This window comes from Anthonomus grandis, chromosome 3, assembly GCF_022605725.1.
Source record: "Anthonomus grandis grandis chromosome 3, icAntGran1.3, whole genome shotgun sequence".
Taxonomy (NCBI): Eukaryota; Metazoa; Arthropoda; class Insecta; order Coleoptera; family Curculionidae; genus Anthonomus; species Anthonomus grandis.
Window position 1 is genome coordinate 25,893,376 of NC_065548.1, and position 18,881 is coordinate 25,912,256.

The window sequence follows — 18,881 nt, forward strand, 5'->3', positions numbered from 1 at the left end:
GTCGCTTGGATCATCACCTCCGGAACCTGCATTCCTTCCAATCGGCTACACCTAATACCGATTGCCTTCCACTACCTGCTAGACATTCGGGAAGCATCCTAACTGGTCGATCTGCTGCTGCTTCTTTTGACCCAAACGTATAGCTGCCAACAAAGGAGCCCCATTCAGATCAGGTGGGCCCTGCTACCAGTCGGAGAGACTCAGAATTTCAGGTAGCCCCTTTTTCTTTTTGGCTTGGTTTCTCCAGGTATTGATTTATCGGTTCGTCGCAATTTATAGATTATTTTTTTTTAATTAATATGTAGAAATGATCACAGATTTTAAAATCAATTTAGCAAAATTGTTTATATAACCACCATCACTGATTTGATTTGAAATTGGGAACTGAGTATATACGTATATGCGAGGTATTATCAGATGTACAATTGAATAAGTATTAAGTGCTAAATTTTACTTTACTTTCTTTCTCATCATTTTAAATTTCATAATTATAATTTAAGTATTAGAGCATTACTGTCTTAGTATTTTTTTTTTTTTGAATTGAGGTTATAGATTAAATTAGTTGTCAATTATGACATTGATTTATCTTTCAATACTAAAGCTGGGTTTAACGATATAAAGCTGCGTTTTCTTTGCGTGCCCTAATAAAGGCTAATAATCATAACCCTGGAACCCACATTTAGGCATTGTGCGAGAAACAGTGCAATACATTTACTATGAGTGAATTAAGAAATGCATTATTTTAATAAGGAATTTTGGTAATTGGTTTATTTCGTTTTTTAAAGCAATAAGATGTTTTAAAAATCATAAAATTTAGATTTTTTAATTAATTATTTAATAACTACGTGTTTACTTTTGAAACCCCATAACTTTCATAGGTTTATGTTGTTTAACCAGTGAGCAACCCATCAGAGCAAACTTTTTGCCTTCAATTTTCTCGAAAACCATCGTTCTGGGCGATGTGCAACAAGAGTACCTTTTTTGTAGGAAAAAGTATGTAGTTTTTAAAAAATGAACCCACGTTGCGAAGAAAATAACCTAAAAAAAGTTATTCACGAATTAACCCCCTACCCTTGCAAAAACTACCCTTTCCGATTTTCCAAATTATTTTTCAGTATCACCATTTGATTTTGGGTCAAAATTTATGGCAGAGGATTTTTTTTCGAAATTTTATCTCGTTTTTTAAGCCTACAATTTCAAAAAACCGTTTTTTAAATTTACCCTTTCAGTGCCCCTAACTCCCTTAATATGCATTTTCCGCCCTATAGTTATAGGAACTTTTTTTAAAATTTTTAGGAGTACTATCACCCCCCGAATTTTTTTACACCATTTCAATGACACCCTGTATATTGTAAATACTATGAGAGATGTAATAATATAAATTAATTATATTTACTTACTTCTTCTCTGGCAACAATATGATGATCCTCAACATCAGCAAAAACGGTCGGTTGGACATAAAAACCCTCATCTCCATGCCTTTTCCCTCCGTAAACCAATTTAGCTCCTTGTTTGGCTCCTTCTTCAATAAGGGACAGAATTTTTTGTTGTTGTTCTTCATCAATCTAAAAAATATTTATTTGTTAAAAATACACTAATCTAAAATTAATTTTTTCCATACATACCTGTGGTCCATGTTCAGTCTCAGGATGGAACGGATCTCCGACCTTACGGTTCTTCGCCCTCTCGATCGATCTCTCAACGAATTCATCATAAATCGATTCCTCAACGAAAGTACGAGATCCGGCACAGCACACTTGACCTTGATTAAAGTAAACGGCAGAATGTGCCGCTTCTACAGCCTTTTCAATGTCAACGTCAGCCAAAATAATGTTGGGACTCTTTCCGCCTAATTCGAGAGTAACACGTTTCAAATTGCCTGCTCCGGAATTTCTTTGAATCAGTTTTCCTACTTCAGTAGACCCGGTAAAGGCGATTTTATCTACCTATAAAATCAACCCCATAAGTATGAATAATTTTTATTCAATTGAAAAATTAACTGACATCAAGATTTTCTACTAATGCAGCACCAGCATCACCATAACCAGGAACGACATTAACGACGCCAGGTGGAATTCCGGCTTCTTTGCAAAGTTCCGCAATATACAAGGAAGTCAAAGGAGTTTGCTCTGCTGGTTTTAAGACGACGGTGTTTCCCATGGCTAGTGCTGGAGCGATTTTCCAAGCGGTCATCAACAGAGGGAAGTTCCAGGGTGTAATCTGGCCACATACACCGACGGGTTCGTGACGGGTGTAGGCCATGTAAGGTCCGTCCAACGGGATAGTTTTGCCATGATCTTTATCGGCCCAGCCTGCCATATAACGTAGGGTTTTTATGGCCATGGCAACGTCCACGGAGTAGGACGCCGTAAAAGGTTTTCCATTGTCTAAGGTTTCAAGACTCTTGAAAGATAAAAGGAAAAGAAACAGTAAAACTGGGTTGACTCGGTTTCAAAAATATAGAGACATTTTATTTTTATGTTGTGTATAAAAATTAGGAATAAAAATGTCTAAGAATAGGAGTAAACGGTCAAAAACGGACAAATCTTTAATCCTAAAAAACCCTAACTTAAGCAACCCATATAGATCCTCTTGTATTATATGTCCAAACATTTTAATGTTTAATCAAATTTAGATTAGAATATTGGCTTTTACACAATAACATTTTACCATCAAACGAAATACGTTTTAAACAACGTCAAAGAACTGATATTGCTGTAGCACAGTCACTGACATACAAGGGCGTTGATAAGGGGGGGGTACTGGAGGGTAATTACCCCCTCCCCCCCCAAAAATAAAAAAAAAATCCTTTATATACCTAGAACCTAGAAAAAAATCAGTAAAAACCCATTTTCCCTGCACTTAAACTGATATATCAATAATCAATAGAATATATACTAAAAAAATGTTAAATTTTTTTTTTTTAAAAATCAACCCCGTATATGTTTATCACATAATTTCAGCTCTTCGATTCGATAGCCTGTCGAGGGCGAGACGCAGAAACGCAAGACCGATACTTAGAGAGGTCAGGTGTCAGGTATGGAATATGGAATGAATTTGGTTTTTCATTTTTTACCTTCCGGTGTGTGCCTCTCGTCAAAGATGCACTCATTCAACATCCAATACCCCCCTAATGTTCTTCTATTTATCATTGTTCTATGCTTGCATCAAACGGCCAAGGCTGGGTGGCGTTTAAATTTCGCTATTGGTGGAAATGCCGGAATGCGGGGAATCACCCAACGCCAATGTGGCCAATCATAATTTGCGTTTTTTAGTTAGTAATTTCCAATTTGAATATTATCTAATTAATTTTTGTTGTAATTGTTGTGTTTTTGGTGTTACTTTGTTGATTGTTGTGTTTATTGTTTTTTAAAAACTAAGAATTAATTGACTTTGTTACATACCTACCTAGTGCAATACTATCACTTAATTTAGCACCATCAGCGGTTCACCCAGGTAAGAAACGAATTTGTTATTATTTTTTTGTTAATTTATATCGGTTTTACACAAGTTACAGAATATAAATTAAAGTTACATTTTTGTCTATCCATTATATCTATAGTAAAATGTAAAAGGTTTTCACAAAATAATATATTATTTAAGACGTATCCACATATTGATTTATTATTTATTGAAAAAAAAAACAGGTTTCTGTTTATTTGTTTCAAATTTTGACTAATAGCAGTTTTTCTAACGTAATAAGTATGTGCTAAATCATTTCAATATGCATTATATACAGAGTGAGCATTGTGAATTTTAATTTTTTTGCGTTTTAGTGCATTTAAATAATTGCTTTGTTTTTTAAACAGTTTTCTCCAATAATTAAAAATATTTTAATAAAATTAAAAAGTTTATTCATTGCATATTTTTTCTATGTATTAAAAAATATATAAAAAAAACTTTTTAACATGACTCTTATATTTGCTATTATGCATTTACAACCAATTTTTTGGTTACAGCGCAACAAAATGAATAAACGTCCTAGTCAAAAAACAAGACTTTTTTGTAAAAAAAAAGTAAGAGTTTCTGAAACTAATGATGATGCACAGTCCACACAGTAGTGATAATGTGCAGGCGCCCAGTAATCCTCAAAGTCATGCACATGAAAGTGAAACAACTGAATTGAACGTTAATACCGAACGTGAATCTGAAACTTCAGGAACTGTTGATATAGGAAAATACATTAATAAAACTGACATATCAGAATTTGACAAACATAACGCTTTAACAAATGCTTTTGTGCCTGGAAAAAATTTTAAGTATCCCTTTTCAGTTTACAAAAAATACAACAAGGAAGTAAAATGTTATCTTTCTCACAATCATTTTGTCTCCCACACATGGTTAAGTTTTTCCATTAGTTTAAATGGTATTCTATGCAAATACTGCGTTCTATTTGCCAAATTTGGTGGAATCCATAAGGCAACTCCTCTCCAAAAATTTGTCACAGATCCTTTGCAAAAATATTCGAAGCTTTTTGGAAAAGATGGTCATGGTGATTTGCTAAATCACAAAAATTTAAAATATCACGCAGAATTTTGGCAGATAATTTCAATCAAGCGTACAATAATCCAGCACAACAAGTAATAAATATCTTAGATCATAAACGTATTGAGCAGATCAACGAGAATAGACATAAACTAATGTGGATGATATTAGGTACTATTGAACTATTAGCAAGACAAAATATACCTTTCTGAGGACATGCCATACAATCAGACATAACAGATGTGTCAGAGATAAATGAGGGCAATTTTAGGGAAATTTTGCGCTATCGAATAAATTCATGTGGTGACGATTTAATACTTAAGAATCACAATCAAATCCAATTTTATAGTATAATGTTTGATGAAACAACGGATTTATCCAAAATATCTCAGATGTCACTGATAGTAAGGTATTTGGATGAAGACCAACGCTCTAAAGAAGATTTCCTTGGAATTTTTTGGATTGTCATGAAGAAAATTATGACCATTACACTAAGGAACCTCTTCTCACGGCACAAATTTTGGGACAAACGGTTTTATCCTTTATGAAAAAAATTGGACTAATTCTGGATAATTGTATTAGCACAGAAACTTGTAGTGTTATGCTGTCTGAGCAAAAGGGGGCAGTATCAGAACTACAAAAGATATAAGAAATTGTGTAGGCATCATAAAAGAAGTCATTAACTTTTTTAAAGCGTCTCCAAAAAGACATAAGGTTCTTGAATTTGTTAACGATAAAGAGTTAATAAATTTTTGTGAAACTAGATGGGCTGAACGCCATGAATCAGTTTTAAGATTTTTTAGATGTTATTTCAGAGTGGAATGATAAAGAAATTTCATCCAAAGCCCGTACTTTGCTTGATTCCCTGTTAACTAGTAGATTTATAATATCATTACATTGTTTATCATATTTTTTAGGTTTAACAATCGGATTAAGTAAAGTGTTTAACAAAGCAAAGTCATTGATAAAAGTCGGGCGGAGGCTTTAGTAAATAATGTAATCGCGGTTTTAGGTGAAAAAAGAGAAAGAGTTGTGTTTTTTAAGTATCTACAGTTTCAGTAAAGAATTAATATATTTAGTCATAAATTCAGAACTAGACTTATGGATTAAAAAATGGAAAAATAAAGAAAACTTACCCGACTCTGCGTTTTCAGCATTAGATGCATGTGATAAAAACGTGTTTCCAAAAATTTATAATGGGTTATATTTAATATTTGTTTTACCAGTATCAGTTGCAACAGCAGAGCGCAGTTTTTCAACCCTTCAAAGGCTTAAGACTTGGCTTCGTGCTTCAATGGGTCAAGAAAGACTAGTTGGCTTGGCGATAATGCACATACATAGAGATTTAAAAATAGACAACGAAAAAGTTTTAAATCGCTTCATTAAAATGAAAAAGAGACTTTAGATTTTATTATTTAATGTTATATTATGTTACTAGTTTTGTTCTTTCTTCTGTCGTTCTTGTTTTTTGTTTGTTAGTTACATTTTTTTATGCTGTTTGTTTGTACCATTTCAGGAATAGATTATGTTTAAAAATAAATATTAACAGATTCTTTAAGAGTTTTAATATTTGTAATTATTAATTCATACACTATTCATAAACTGGTAAGTAAAAATGGCACAATGGCAATCTATTTTTAATTTTAAATGTATTTTTTTAGGTCATTTAAGGCTAAAATTTTGGGCGTGGTCCCCAAAAATTTCGCCGAGCTCTTTCTTTCGGCGAGCTTTCTCCCCCCCAGCAAAAAAAATTATCAACGCCCTTGCTAACATACAGTAACTATAGTTGGGTTTGTTAAATTTTTTAGATATTAATAGTGCATATGATAATGTAGTGTTAAGTGTTTTGTGCAAAAACTAAATTTATTAAAATTGTCAGGTATAATTATTAAAACAATCATTAATCTATTTTCTAATCGACATGCATATGTCAAAAATCAGAATAATGGAAAAATTGACTCAAGGATAACAAGTACCGGCATTCCGCAAGGCTAACTTTTTAGTCCACTAATTTTTAGTTTTTATTCTATGGATTTACATGATATTTGGAATACGGAAATCTCATGTGTGCAATATGCTTATCTATATCTTGTTTTTTATGTCCGTAATAAATCCCATGACATTCGTATTAGCAAGTTAAATTATATGTTAAGAGTCGCAACGCTATTGGTTAGAAAATGGTTTTGCATTTTGAAGCAAAAAGTACGCAGTAGTTTTTTTTCATACAAGAAAAACACCACCGTAGATTGGTACAATTATATTAAACAAAATAAATTTTCTAGTCTTAATTGGATACAAATACTTGGTTTTATTCTTGATAAAAAATTTTTGTGAACAAAGTTCTACATTAAAAAGACAATAAAGAAAACAGAAAAGGGCATAAATTTACTTCGACAAATAATCTCGAGTATCTATATTTTATAGAACTTTTGTTCACTCAATAATTGATTATGGATCTATTTTTTAAGGAACAACTTGTAAAACTTAAATTGTTAAAAATTGACAATACAATATGAAGCTATAAAAATATGTCTAGAAGCAAAGAATTCATCCCCTAGTCCCCCCGTATTGATTGAAAGACTGGAACAACCATGCTATTAGGGGAAATATTAAAAAAAAAATTATTATCTAAATAAAATATAGAAACTATGGATTTTTTCTCCCAGAGAAATATTGGCAAAAGAAAAACTCACCGCCATTAGCTAATTTATATGAATTATGTAATTCCATCGCACTGATGGAGAATAAAAAAAGTTAGAATTCAAAACTTATACGCACTTAATTAACATAATACCATTAAATCCCAATATAATAATTCCACAATACTCTTCTAAAGGAGAATGTTCTGAGATTTTAAGAGAAATTTGGATATGCTCTTCATGGTATAAAAATATTTGCTGATCGAACAAAATTTTATAATAATGTGGCTAGGGCGTTTTGGGTTACTGAGAGTAAATTATCAGTATACTTTTACAAAAAACATATCTATTTTTACTGCAGAGACTGCTGCCATATATATTACGAAGTAGAATGGGTAAAATCCAATAGATACAAATACGTACTTGTACTGACAGATTGCGAAAGATGGAGAGTTTTGATGACTGAAAGGAATCAATTCCTAATCGTTATATAAATAACACTAAATATTTACTATAAAATAATGCTTTCTTCCATATTAACTTTACTTACCTAACTTTGTTTAAGTAAATAGCGATATAGCGGGAAACAATAATAAATAAGATAAAATAGAATAGAATTAGTTTATTGAGAGCCCCACATTATTAGACACTGTAATTAAAATTAAAAATATTTTACAGATGAGAGATGGAAAATGACTGTGAAAGATTTCAGCAATTCTCAGACACCCACTATTATTATTAAATACACAGAAATATTCTGACAAAATTCTGGTATAAAAATGGTAATATAAATATAAAATATATATCACTGATTAGTAAATTAAAGTTTAATCATGGCAGGTTCCCGTCCCAGATCAAAATTTTAGATAACCCAAACAGTCCTTGCGAAAAATTTGGTGATATTAATCACATTCTTTTTAAGTCATTTCAACGTTCTGCACACAAACAATTTATTTCTTCTATAATTTCTTTATTGCAAAAATATCTCTTTTGGCACACAAATTTTTTAAAGATGCAAAAATATTAATTTACAAAAACCCATAAATAAATTATCAGAGTAATGTATGTTTTTCCTGATCCTTGGTTTACCACACTTTTTTTTCCTTTTATCTCCCTGTGGTATGTATAATATTTGTATAATATATCAAATAAATTTTATATAATATATTTGATATATTATATAAAAATGCCTCGCCAAGGGGGCAATCCCCCTTCGCGAGGAGCGAGTGATCCTGTGTTATGCCTACCTCCCTTTAAAGGTATGATCCTTATTTTGTATTTTTCTTTTTTTCTTTCTTTAATTGGATTTGAAGTTAAAACTCTTAGATTTCAAGAACATAATATAAGTTTTTAAATAGGTATAAATTGAATTTAAAACAAAGAAAAAGAGAAAAAAAATTAAAAGAAAACCGTTAGTATTAGATATTAATGCAAATATTTCGTGACTAAACCACAATGTGTAAGGCTCATGTTACCTAAGAGACAAAACAAGAAAATTGAAAATTACTGGCCAAAACGTGTTATTTTATGTATTATTTCCAACTTTAAAAAATTGGTTTGATTTTATAGTAAAGTACAATGATGACATCATGTATAAGCTTGTTACAAGCACAAATCTGAAGTAAAATAAAGAGTATGCAGTAATATTCCGTGATCTGTTACATATGTAATACGGTTTCAAATCCGAATTTGTTAATAACAGATAGTAAATATTGGAAAAACATGGATTCAGAGAAAAAGTTTTAAAGCTTCTAAAGAACTATACCATATCTGTAAACGAGTATAAACGATTTTGTTTATTTGTTAAAAGGTTTTCTCTCTCGCTCTTGGATTGCTTCTCGCTGCTGATTTGCCAACAATTTTGCTTGTTAAGTCCGTGATATCTATTGAGCTAGAAATGACCCTTGTCGCAACACAATTTAATTGTAAAAATACGGGTCAATCGCTATTCAAATATTTATTGATTTAATTCATGACGCAAACGAACATCGGCTGTAATTTTTGGTGAAGGTGTATTTTTTAATCCTTGAATCCAAGATCTCACTGCAAAATATGCCACAATGCGGAATAGGAGAGACCCAAAGTTTGACAGCGACGATGAATGGAACATTCTCAGCTGAACCGCCTCTACGCATCCTACCAAGTGGAACAATATTTAATAGTATAAAACTAGACCGAAGTTTAGCAAATGATGCATTTACTAGGACGGTAATGGACGTCATAAATTGACCGAAGTGCACGAAAAACATTGTTCACTGAGCACTGATTTTGGAAATAAAATTCAACAATTTGTAAGTGTTATTCTGACATAAGTCTGTTCTTGAAAAAATTACTAAATAAAACAATACTAAATAAAAATATCATATCAGGTTGAGATAATTCACGGGTGATCTGTCAAAAAATCCCTATTGAAAAAAGTACCTTGTATTATATCACACTTTCTTTTAAAAAAAAATTTCAAGATGTTAGAATAAAAACACAATTTACGAAAAACATTTTAAGCTGTAGCAAATGAAAATATTTTAAACTATTCTCATCCTAGTATACTAAGCAGTTTCTTGTAAACAAACAAAATTATATTAAGACCTATTCATTCATATGTATATCTGGGACAACAGATATAATGAACTAAATTTCCCTAGTCACTATATCTGTGATGAAATTTATTTTTATTTTAGATTTAAAGAGTTTTGAAAGAACTTTTGATTTGATTTGATCGAAAAAGTTTTGATTTTCAGTGAGGTTCAAAGTCTCTTGAAAACTTTCAAAAATATAAAGAATTTTATAAGGATGAATAAAATAATTTAATATAAATTTTGGATCTAATTACACTCAAAAATTTTTTTTAATTTTAAGCAGTATTGTATTATTTTTTATTTTATAGAATAAATGTTTATAAACTATTTTAGAACATTACATTCAAAAAATTTATATTTAAATAAAAGAATTATAAGGTAATAACCAAATAAGCAAAATTGTACAGTCATGCTGTTATTCTGATCGATATCAATTAAACAGTTAAGTCATCAAAATAACACATTTTTAAGACCAGCCTGTAAATTAATATATTATAATTATTATTATACTTATCATATAAAACTTGAAAGATTTAACCTTGAATATTTTTTGCTACATTAAGGTATTCGTAGGTCAAACAAAATTAATAAATGTAGTGATTACATTATCAAGTATTTTTCTTAAGAATTTAATTATATCATCACAAACTTAAAATTAATAAATTTCTGATATCCATGTAGTATAATTACACACATATCAGTTTCTATTTGTTCAGTACCTATATACCAAACAACCACATAAAACATCTCTGTTTAGAATCTTATCAGGTCTAATCTATTAATTCAGAAATATCATGTTAATTGAAACATTTCATTGAAAAATTAGTAATTTAGTTTGGAATGCAACCAAATCAAAATAGCCTTTGTGAGCCAAACAATCCTATTTATAAGAGTTTATTAAACACTAATAATAAAACCCTGATTTTAGAAAGTTATTAATATTATTTTTGCTTAAAAGAAACATATATACCAGATATTAGTGGTTATCTAAATAATAAGTATATTAATAGACGTTTAAAAATAACAATTTGATAAAAATATTTGTTTTATAACATGACAAGATTAAACCATGCAAATTTAAAACAAATTGGACAAGTTTGCTAATAAATGGCAATTTTCAAACTTACAGCTAGTGCTGTAAAATGCTCGAGAATTTATTTTTCGAGAACGTTCCTCGAGCATGAACGAGCACGAACGAGAATTTTCAGCACATACGAGGATAAATGAAAAAAATGCAAAGGAAACATATTAGGAAAATATCTGAAATTAAAAATGTTTGTGTTTATTTATGTTCTATTTATTAAGTTAAACTTTCAAACAACCTATTTAGGAATTCTCCTCCGAACTATCCTCTCCCTTTTCGCGCTCGCTTGATTTTAAATCACTCAGAATTTCCGTTAAATCAAATTCAGAATTGTAGACTCAGAAGAATCATCTTCAATGGTATTAATTTCAGCCCCAGATTTGGTAGTGAGTTTTATTTATTTTAAATCGGTTCCATTAAATTGGTAGAAATGTTTGGCTGGCCGGTATTTGAGCTTATACTTTGACTCTTTAACGCTATGAGAACGTTCACATTCGTGCTCTTGAGAATAAACCTCACGAAAAAAGTCGTGAACGTTCCATTGCTCACAACACTACTTACAGCTACATAAACAGCATCTCTTTCCAAAAGGTCTGCGAGTTTATACAATAGTCTTCCTCTTTCGGAAGCATCCAATGTTCTCCAAGGGGATCCAAGACGGAAGGCTTCATTGGCAGCAACTACTGCTTTATCTATGAGAATGAATATATTGGGGTTACATTTTTTCATACTCACACATTTTATAAGTCTTGTTTATTTACCAATATCTGCTTTAGTACCCCTTTGCACTTCAGTAATTACTTTTCCATTTGCAGGGTTAATGGTTGGGAATGTGGCACCAGTGGAAGATTTCACCCATTCATTGTTGATGAAAATCTATACCAAAAAGTTATGATATTTAAATAAAAACCTATATAATGGGATATGAGTGGGAAAGTTTTCATATAAATTGGCAAAATAATATTGATAAACAATTATTATTGATTCTGTGAAAAGAGTTAAATGGGGTAGAAAATTTTAATCTCTATTATATTACAATTATTTTTAATTTTATATACCTACAGGCTGATTTCAAAGTTGTGTAATTTAATTTAAAACCTTGTACAACAGGTTAAAAAAGTTAATATACCAAACATGCCATATATAAATGTTGTATAATAAGAGAGTTACTTTATATTATTGAAAATATTTTATTAAGGATCTTTAATAATGTTAATAAAATAAAATCAATACTGTCAAATTACAAATTAAATAACAAGATTTATCAATGTGCTTTCAAAGTTCTGCCAGAGTATGCAGAATGCTCCATCATTATATCATCATATCTTATCCTAATTTAGTGTTGATTTTTTATTATTTATTTTCTCAAACTCACTACTTTTTTTATTACATAGCAATTCTTTTATAGTTTAGTTGCATGAATCTAATACAGTTCATGCATTCGTACTTGTACATTTATATATTTAATTGATTCTCCTGTAACTGGGTACCTATATGTAACCTGTTGGAAATAAAGCTTATTATTATTATTATTATTATTATTATTATTATTATTATTATTATACACCAACTCTCAATTAGTACCACAAAAACAAATTCCAAGGAGTTAAATCTAGAGAGCTAGGATGCCAAGAAATGGTTCTATTGCGCCCCATCCATCTAACCAGAAACTCATTATTTAGACCTTCAGGAACTTCTCCGCTAAAATGGAGCCCCATTGTGTAGGAACCACATCTTGTCTCACATTTACAAGTTCTAATAATTGTGGCAGATTGTGTGAAAAAATATCTAAATTAATTTCACCGGTCGGTTGAGATTAAAAAGTAGGGTCCAATAAGCATGTGATTTGCCATGGCAGCCCTAACGTTTAATGAAAATATATGTTGAAAATTAGATCTTTTTACAGCATATGCATTATCTGCTGCTGAAATATTATTGTTGTGAAAGTTTTGCACCCCATCTCACCAAATTAATTTTGTAAAATCTCAATTACTGCTGTTCCAAAAGCTACTGGCAAAATACAACTCTTCCAATATGATCTTCGAGTTGCAACACTTTAACCCCTTGATAATGATGGATATGGATTGAATGAGGATAATGCTGTTCTTGTCATATTGTCTTCCACACTTTACTATAAGAAACTCCAACTTGAGCTGCTATGGCTCTAGTACTCATTATTGGGTATTCAACCAATTCCATAATGAAAGAAAGAAAAAAAGAAAGAAAATGTGCTATATTACGTAAGAATAATCTTGTGTACAAGCATCCTACAAGCTAAAAAAAACAAAACAAAAATACAATTTCAAAAACTGACAAAACAATGAACAAAATTAAACACAAGAGACAAAACTTTTTGAACATACTTGAATTAAAGATAACTAAATAAAACAAACAATTACTGAATAAAGGTAAACTTGTTGACAAAACCAGAGAAGAAAAAAGGAAAAAAAAAAACTTTCCAACATGTCCAAGGTTAACACCTATCATTAAAAAAGTCATCCAGGTTATAATATGCCTTAGCCAATAAAAGCGTCTTTAATTCTCTTTTAAATTTCTTAACATCCGATATATGTCTAACACATAGAGGAACATGATTGTAAATTTTTTTACTTTTGTAAATTAATGAGTTTTTGGTAAGGGAAGACGTAGGAATAGGTAGGGGAACATCATTTACACGACGAGTCAAATGGCCAGTGTCAGAGGGTAGTTTGGGAATTTTGTGAATAAGATCAGCTGTTTCTAAGATAAAGAGTGAAAAAAGAGTTAGGATTTTTTCAGAAATGAAGAGGGGTTTGCCAGAATCTCTTAACTTAGCAGAACACAGGTATCTAACTGCTTTTTTTTGAATAACAAAGACAATGTTAAGTAGCCCCTGATTGGTTAAACCCCAAAAAGGCAAGCCATACCAAATATGAGATTCAATAAGTGAAAAGTACACTGAACGTGCAACCACCCCTCCCAGCTCTTGTTTTGCCATTCTTACTGCAAAACATCCAGAAGATAATTTCCCAGCTAAATGTAAAATATGATCTTCAAACCGAAGGCGACCATCAATGGTAATTGCTATAGGAACTTGCAGCACTCTTTATTCTGCAAGAAGGAATTTTCGTCAAACATCAGACCCTGAACATCGCACCTAAACCCCATAACAGACGTCGTTCTTACATTAAACACGAGCCTGTTGAAAGCACACCACCCTGATAAAATCTGAAGGTCTTCAAGGATACAAGTCTTAATATAATCAGAAGTTTTATGGCTCCATAGTATGGTGGTATCATCAGCAAACTGAACCACCTTGCCCTGCAGTTTCAATGAACTCAAGTCATCCACATACAGTAAAAATAACAGTGGTCCCAACACTGAACCCTGGGGAACGCCACATTTTAGGGATCTAGAAGCAGACAAACGCCCAGACACTGTAACCTTCTGAGTACGATTTGATAGATAGGACTCAAGCCATCGCAACGCAACGCCCCTAAGACCATATTTATCGAGCTTGGATAACAGTATTCCATGATCCACACAGTCAAATGCTTTGGATAGATCACAAAACACTGCCGCCGACTCTCCAGAATTCAAGAACACATAGACGCTCTCCAAAAAGCTAAAAACAGCATCATGAGTCCCTTTACCGGCTTGAAATCCAAACTGATTTGCAGACAAAATGCCATTATGATGTAAAAAGGACAAAATTCTGCTTTTTGCAAGTTTTTCCACTATCTTAGAGAGGGTAAACAAAATAGAAATGGGACGGAAATTACAAGGCTGATCCAAATCTCCACCCTAATGAAGAGGGATAACCACTGCCTCTTTTAAAAATGAAGGAAAAATGCCAATATGTAAAGAATTGTTTATGGCAGAAACTAAAGCATTTAAGGCTGAATCAGGCAAAAAGAGTAACAACCTCGAAGATATCCCATCAGCTCCAGATGATTTATGGTTTTTTAGGCGTTTGATTTCATTTTTTACTTCAGTAAGATCGACAGGATGAAAGAAAAATGAATGCTCAACTGACACTTGTTGAAAATATTATAAGTGTAAGGGATCAATGTTACTACAAATGCCCTTGAGCAAGATATTAGGTATATCACAATAATAGTCGTTTAAAATGTCAGATCTTAACTCCAGTTCAGATACTTTTCTATGGCAATGTCTAAAATCATTAATAATTGACCAACACTCTCTTTGCCTATTTGATGACATATTTAAGTGATCCCTATAATAATTAGATTTTGCTGCTTTAATTGTCTTTCTGTACAGACTACGGTATTTCTGATGATATACAAGGATATTTTCATTTGTGGTATATTTGCACAATTTAGTCAAAAAACGGAGGTTTTTAGCTGAAATTCTAAGGCCTCTTGTAACCCATGGTTTTCGTTTCTGAGTTTTAAGCCTCATTTTAGGAAAGTACTGATTGATCTTATCACATAGAACTTGAAAAAATTAAGTAAGTGGGTCAGAAGCCGTTTCAATTGCATTCCAATTTACCGAAGCTGTAGCAGCAGATAAAAGCATTGAAATTTCTCCTGCTGAAAATTCTTGCTACATAATGAGATAAAGATAATACAGTACTATTTGGCATTTTAGCAAGAATAGCTTCATGGTCGGAAATACCAGATGGAAGTACTGTGCATAAAATGTCATCAAAATTTGTACAGTCAATTGTAGTTGCAGATGAAGAAGTTATTCGTATGTGGGAGAAAGAACGTGCATTTTCAAGTCGTAAGAATTTAAAATACTTAAAAGAGAAGTACGTGGCAAGGTTTCATCAGTGTAGTTGATATTAAAGTCACCAGCCAATATAACCTTAGAGTGTAGGGACAACTGGGATAAAAGAGAATCAAGTTTGTCCAAAAACATAGCAATATCTCCTGTAGGTGGCCTATAAACACAAAGAATATATAAATTAAAATGCTTACAAAAAGAAAGAGAGAATTTAAAAACATTCTCTAACAGAAGATTATCATACTTGTCAATATTACAAAAAATTGACTAGCCAAGATCATGGTTCCTCCATGTAATGTCTCTCTTGATTTGTAACATTTCATGTTGAGCAGCTCTTCCAGTGTTGCCTCCTCATTGTTCTCTTAAATACCCTGTGTTACGAAGTCTAATAACTAAATTTACAAATACATGAAGCGGCAGACGATTTCATAAAAGAACCCTTTCTGCATATAACCTGAATGCTGCGGCTGCATTTTGTTGGCACTCTACACACGTAACGATACAACTGATTGAACCAAAGATTCATATACTGAAAACCATACAATAACATACATTTTGATAAACGGTAAGAGCAGTAAATAAAAAGTGGTAAGAACTTACAGGACCTTAGCCAAGAATCTCAAAAAATGTGTTTATCAACATTCTTATTTTTTCAAATTTTTAACGTTTTACTACATTTTTTATTTTGCAAGTATTATATAGATGACTGTTAAAATATAAACTCCTTAAATAGTTAAAATAAATTACACAACTTTAAAAATATCCTGTATATTTTTTAAACCTCAAAAATGTATTGTTTTATAAAAATACTGTATTAAATAATATAAACATCAATATCAACCAATATATGTTACATGTTATCCTATGCCATGTCATCACACAAATATAATGATATACTTTTTTAATGGGTTTGAATGAATATGATGTAGCTGACCTTCAGTTTATTGAACAACTTTAATGCATTTTAATATTTTAGGAAATAATTTAGCAAAAAAAAATTACTAAATCCTGATTTTGTTATTATGAACTTTATAGTTAACATTCATCTGTTTAAATAGTGGTTTATGTGTATATGTATACAAACTTAAATTAAATAATTGTTGGACTTGAACATAATATTTATTTATGGTTTCAAGCAAAAAATTAATTTTATCTTAGGTAACCTGATTAAGATCTAATAGACTAATAAAATTAGGTTTATGGGGTAAATAGCTGGTCTAATGCTGAGTTTCCCAATGGTACATAGGGCTATTCTTTACCAAGATATTAAGCAAGTCTTACAACTGTTGACACATATTTACTGATATGTTTAATAAGAAAAGAAAATCAAAAATAAAATTGTATATTATATTATATATTAAGGCTATACATACTTTTTTCAAAAAATCTACTTAAACTTTAAATGATCAGAATAATTCATTCTAAATTCATTAATCATAAGTTGTTCAATTAAACATATAGACTCTCAAATGTCATAATTCTAAAATTCAGTATAAATGTGATAATTTTAATGTAATAAATTATCAATGTTAAATCTTACAATGAGATCTCTTAATGAGATAGTTCTCAAAACCTTTTGTTGCTGTTAATTTGGCATTAATAAATAAAATATCAAGTCAAATAACATGCATGTATAATAAAGTTATCCATGAATTCCTAGGTGATTAAATAGTGTGATATTTGCAAAAACAATGTCTTTAAATAACCGAGATAATAAATATTTAATTTGAATTTGTGGAGCACCTATACAGAAATCGCTTAGCTTTTATAACTATTAATTAATAAATTTATTAAGCAGACATTTGAATGAACTAATTACAAGGATGAAATAATTTAAATTTAAAAAAAATTATGAATAAGGTTGAAAGTAAAAATGAATTGAAATTTTACTCTTCAGCTTAAATTAATAAATTTAATAATCATAATGTTATGAAATATGCAACAAATGATGGATTATGAAAAATTAATGGATGTTGGAGGTGTCAAAATTGCCATTAATTTATATATGGTTTAAAAATCAAAATGTTGTAATGAGGAATAATTATTTTAAAATATGTGAGCAGATACTAGATGTATCAAAAAAATTCATTCTCTTTGCATAAGCATATTGTGAGCAATTAAAAACTTCAGAAAAGAGATCTGAAGCATTTATTAATTAGCAAAATGCAAAGCTGGGTTTTGTTTTTGGTTTCAATAAAAAATTAAAAAAGGTGAAATTAATTCTGGGATATCTCAAAAGTATTCTAGAAATTTACAGGCTATTCCTGAGATTTTCTAAATACCCATAGTGTATAGGCATGTCTGTTAAATAATCACACCACAGAAACAAAAATGTCATATTGATATAGGAAACACAGGGTCTTCATGTCAACTACTAATACTTTTAGAAAATTTTAGAAAAATCCTAATAAAATATAATAGAATAAACCAAAAGAAAACTTACCCCAGAATATAAAACATTAGGTTGGGGCTCTGGTTTAACACTGGCCAGGCTGGAAAAACACCCGGCATTTTGTTGTAGTCTGCCAACTTTTTGTACGGCGTTTTTTGCTGCTTGCAAAATCCTCATTTTGGCAATGAATAATCTAAAAAAAAAATAAAAGTATAAAATTCGTAATAATTTAGCAATAATAATTATAACATACCTGACCTTTATATAAACCGATCGTTCCTTAGAACTATAATTTATCAGACGAGCAAGTGAACGATCTCCAAAAACTAAAATAAAAATAAATTTTTCAATGTTATCTTCATTTCATGCCCCCTCCTAGTTGATATTATTATTTTTTTTATCAGAATCCGGACCGGTGTCTTCTCTTTCTAATTTATCAAAACAGCATTTAGCCAAGCATATAGCTGTTTTTGTCCTACGCACGTATAACATGTCTTAACAGATCCTATAGGAGCATTCGTAGACAGAGCCGTACTTGTAAAAATGTTTTACAAGAGAAAAATTCAATCAAACGCCCTGATATGAACTGCATGATATGATAGTGTATGTACTGTGAGTTTCAAAACCGAAATGGTAAAATAGGGTTTTCCAAACAGGTTTTGGGCCATACTTATTCGAACGATCTCAAGCTGCCAAGAAAAGTGGCAACGTCAGTCATAACTTTTTGACCAATCAATTGCCGTTGTTGCTTGTAGATGTGCCATTGGAACTGCGGCAAAACATGTTTTCGCATAAACAAACGAAAAAAAAAGTCACACAAGTTTCTACGTAACAACTTTTCCGATGGAGCGTACTGTTTCGCCCCGTCGCCTGATCGCCCCGTGGCCCCGTCCATTCATTTAAATATGTTCTTGCACTTTATATTATCCTGTATTGATTGTATTTAGATATTAGGTTTTTGAAGCCGAACGGAATGG

At 31.0% G+C, this 18,881-nt stretch overlaps 1 protein-coding gene across 2 annotated transcripts in view; it reads right to left on the reverse strand.

Annotated features, from left to right (window-relative positions):
• The window catches only part of LOC126734340 (aldehyde dehydrogenase, mitochondrial), a 144,077-nt gene that overhangs the window by 17,017 nt on the left and 108,179 nt on the right, over nucleotides 1–18,881 (reverse strand). Inside the window, exons 1-7 of one of the 2 annotated variants that reach the window (XM_050437919.1) lie at nucleotides 18,158–18,324; nucleotides 17,956–18,097; nucleotides 11,546–11,660; nucleotides 11,346–11,476; nucleotides 2,005–2,403; nucleotides 1,626–1,946; nucleotides 1,401–1,565 (exon numbers count right to left, since the gene is read on the reverse strand). In XM_050437919.1, coding sequence (XP_050293876.1) covers nucleotides 1,401–1,565; nucleotides 1,626–1,946; nucleotides 2,005–2,403; nucleotides 11,346–11,476; nucleotides 11,546–11,660; nucleotides 17,956–18,081 — 1,257 coding nt within the window. In that variant the 5' untranslated portion in view covers nucleotides 18,082–18,097; nucleotides 18,158–18,324. Of the gene's footprint in view, nucleotides 1–1,400; nucleotides 1,566–1,625; nucleotides 1,947–2,004; nucleotides 2,404–11,345; nucleotides 11,477–11,545; nucleotides 11,661–17,955; nucleotides 18,100–18,157; nucleotides 18,325–18,881 lie in introns of those variants that run through there. The other variant, XM_050437920.1, reaches the window with a different exon arrangement.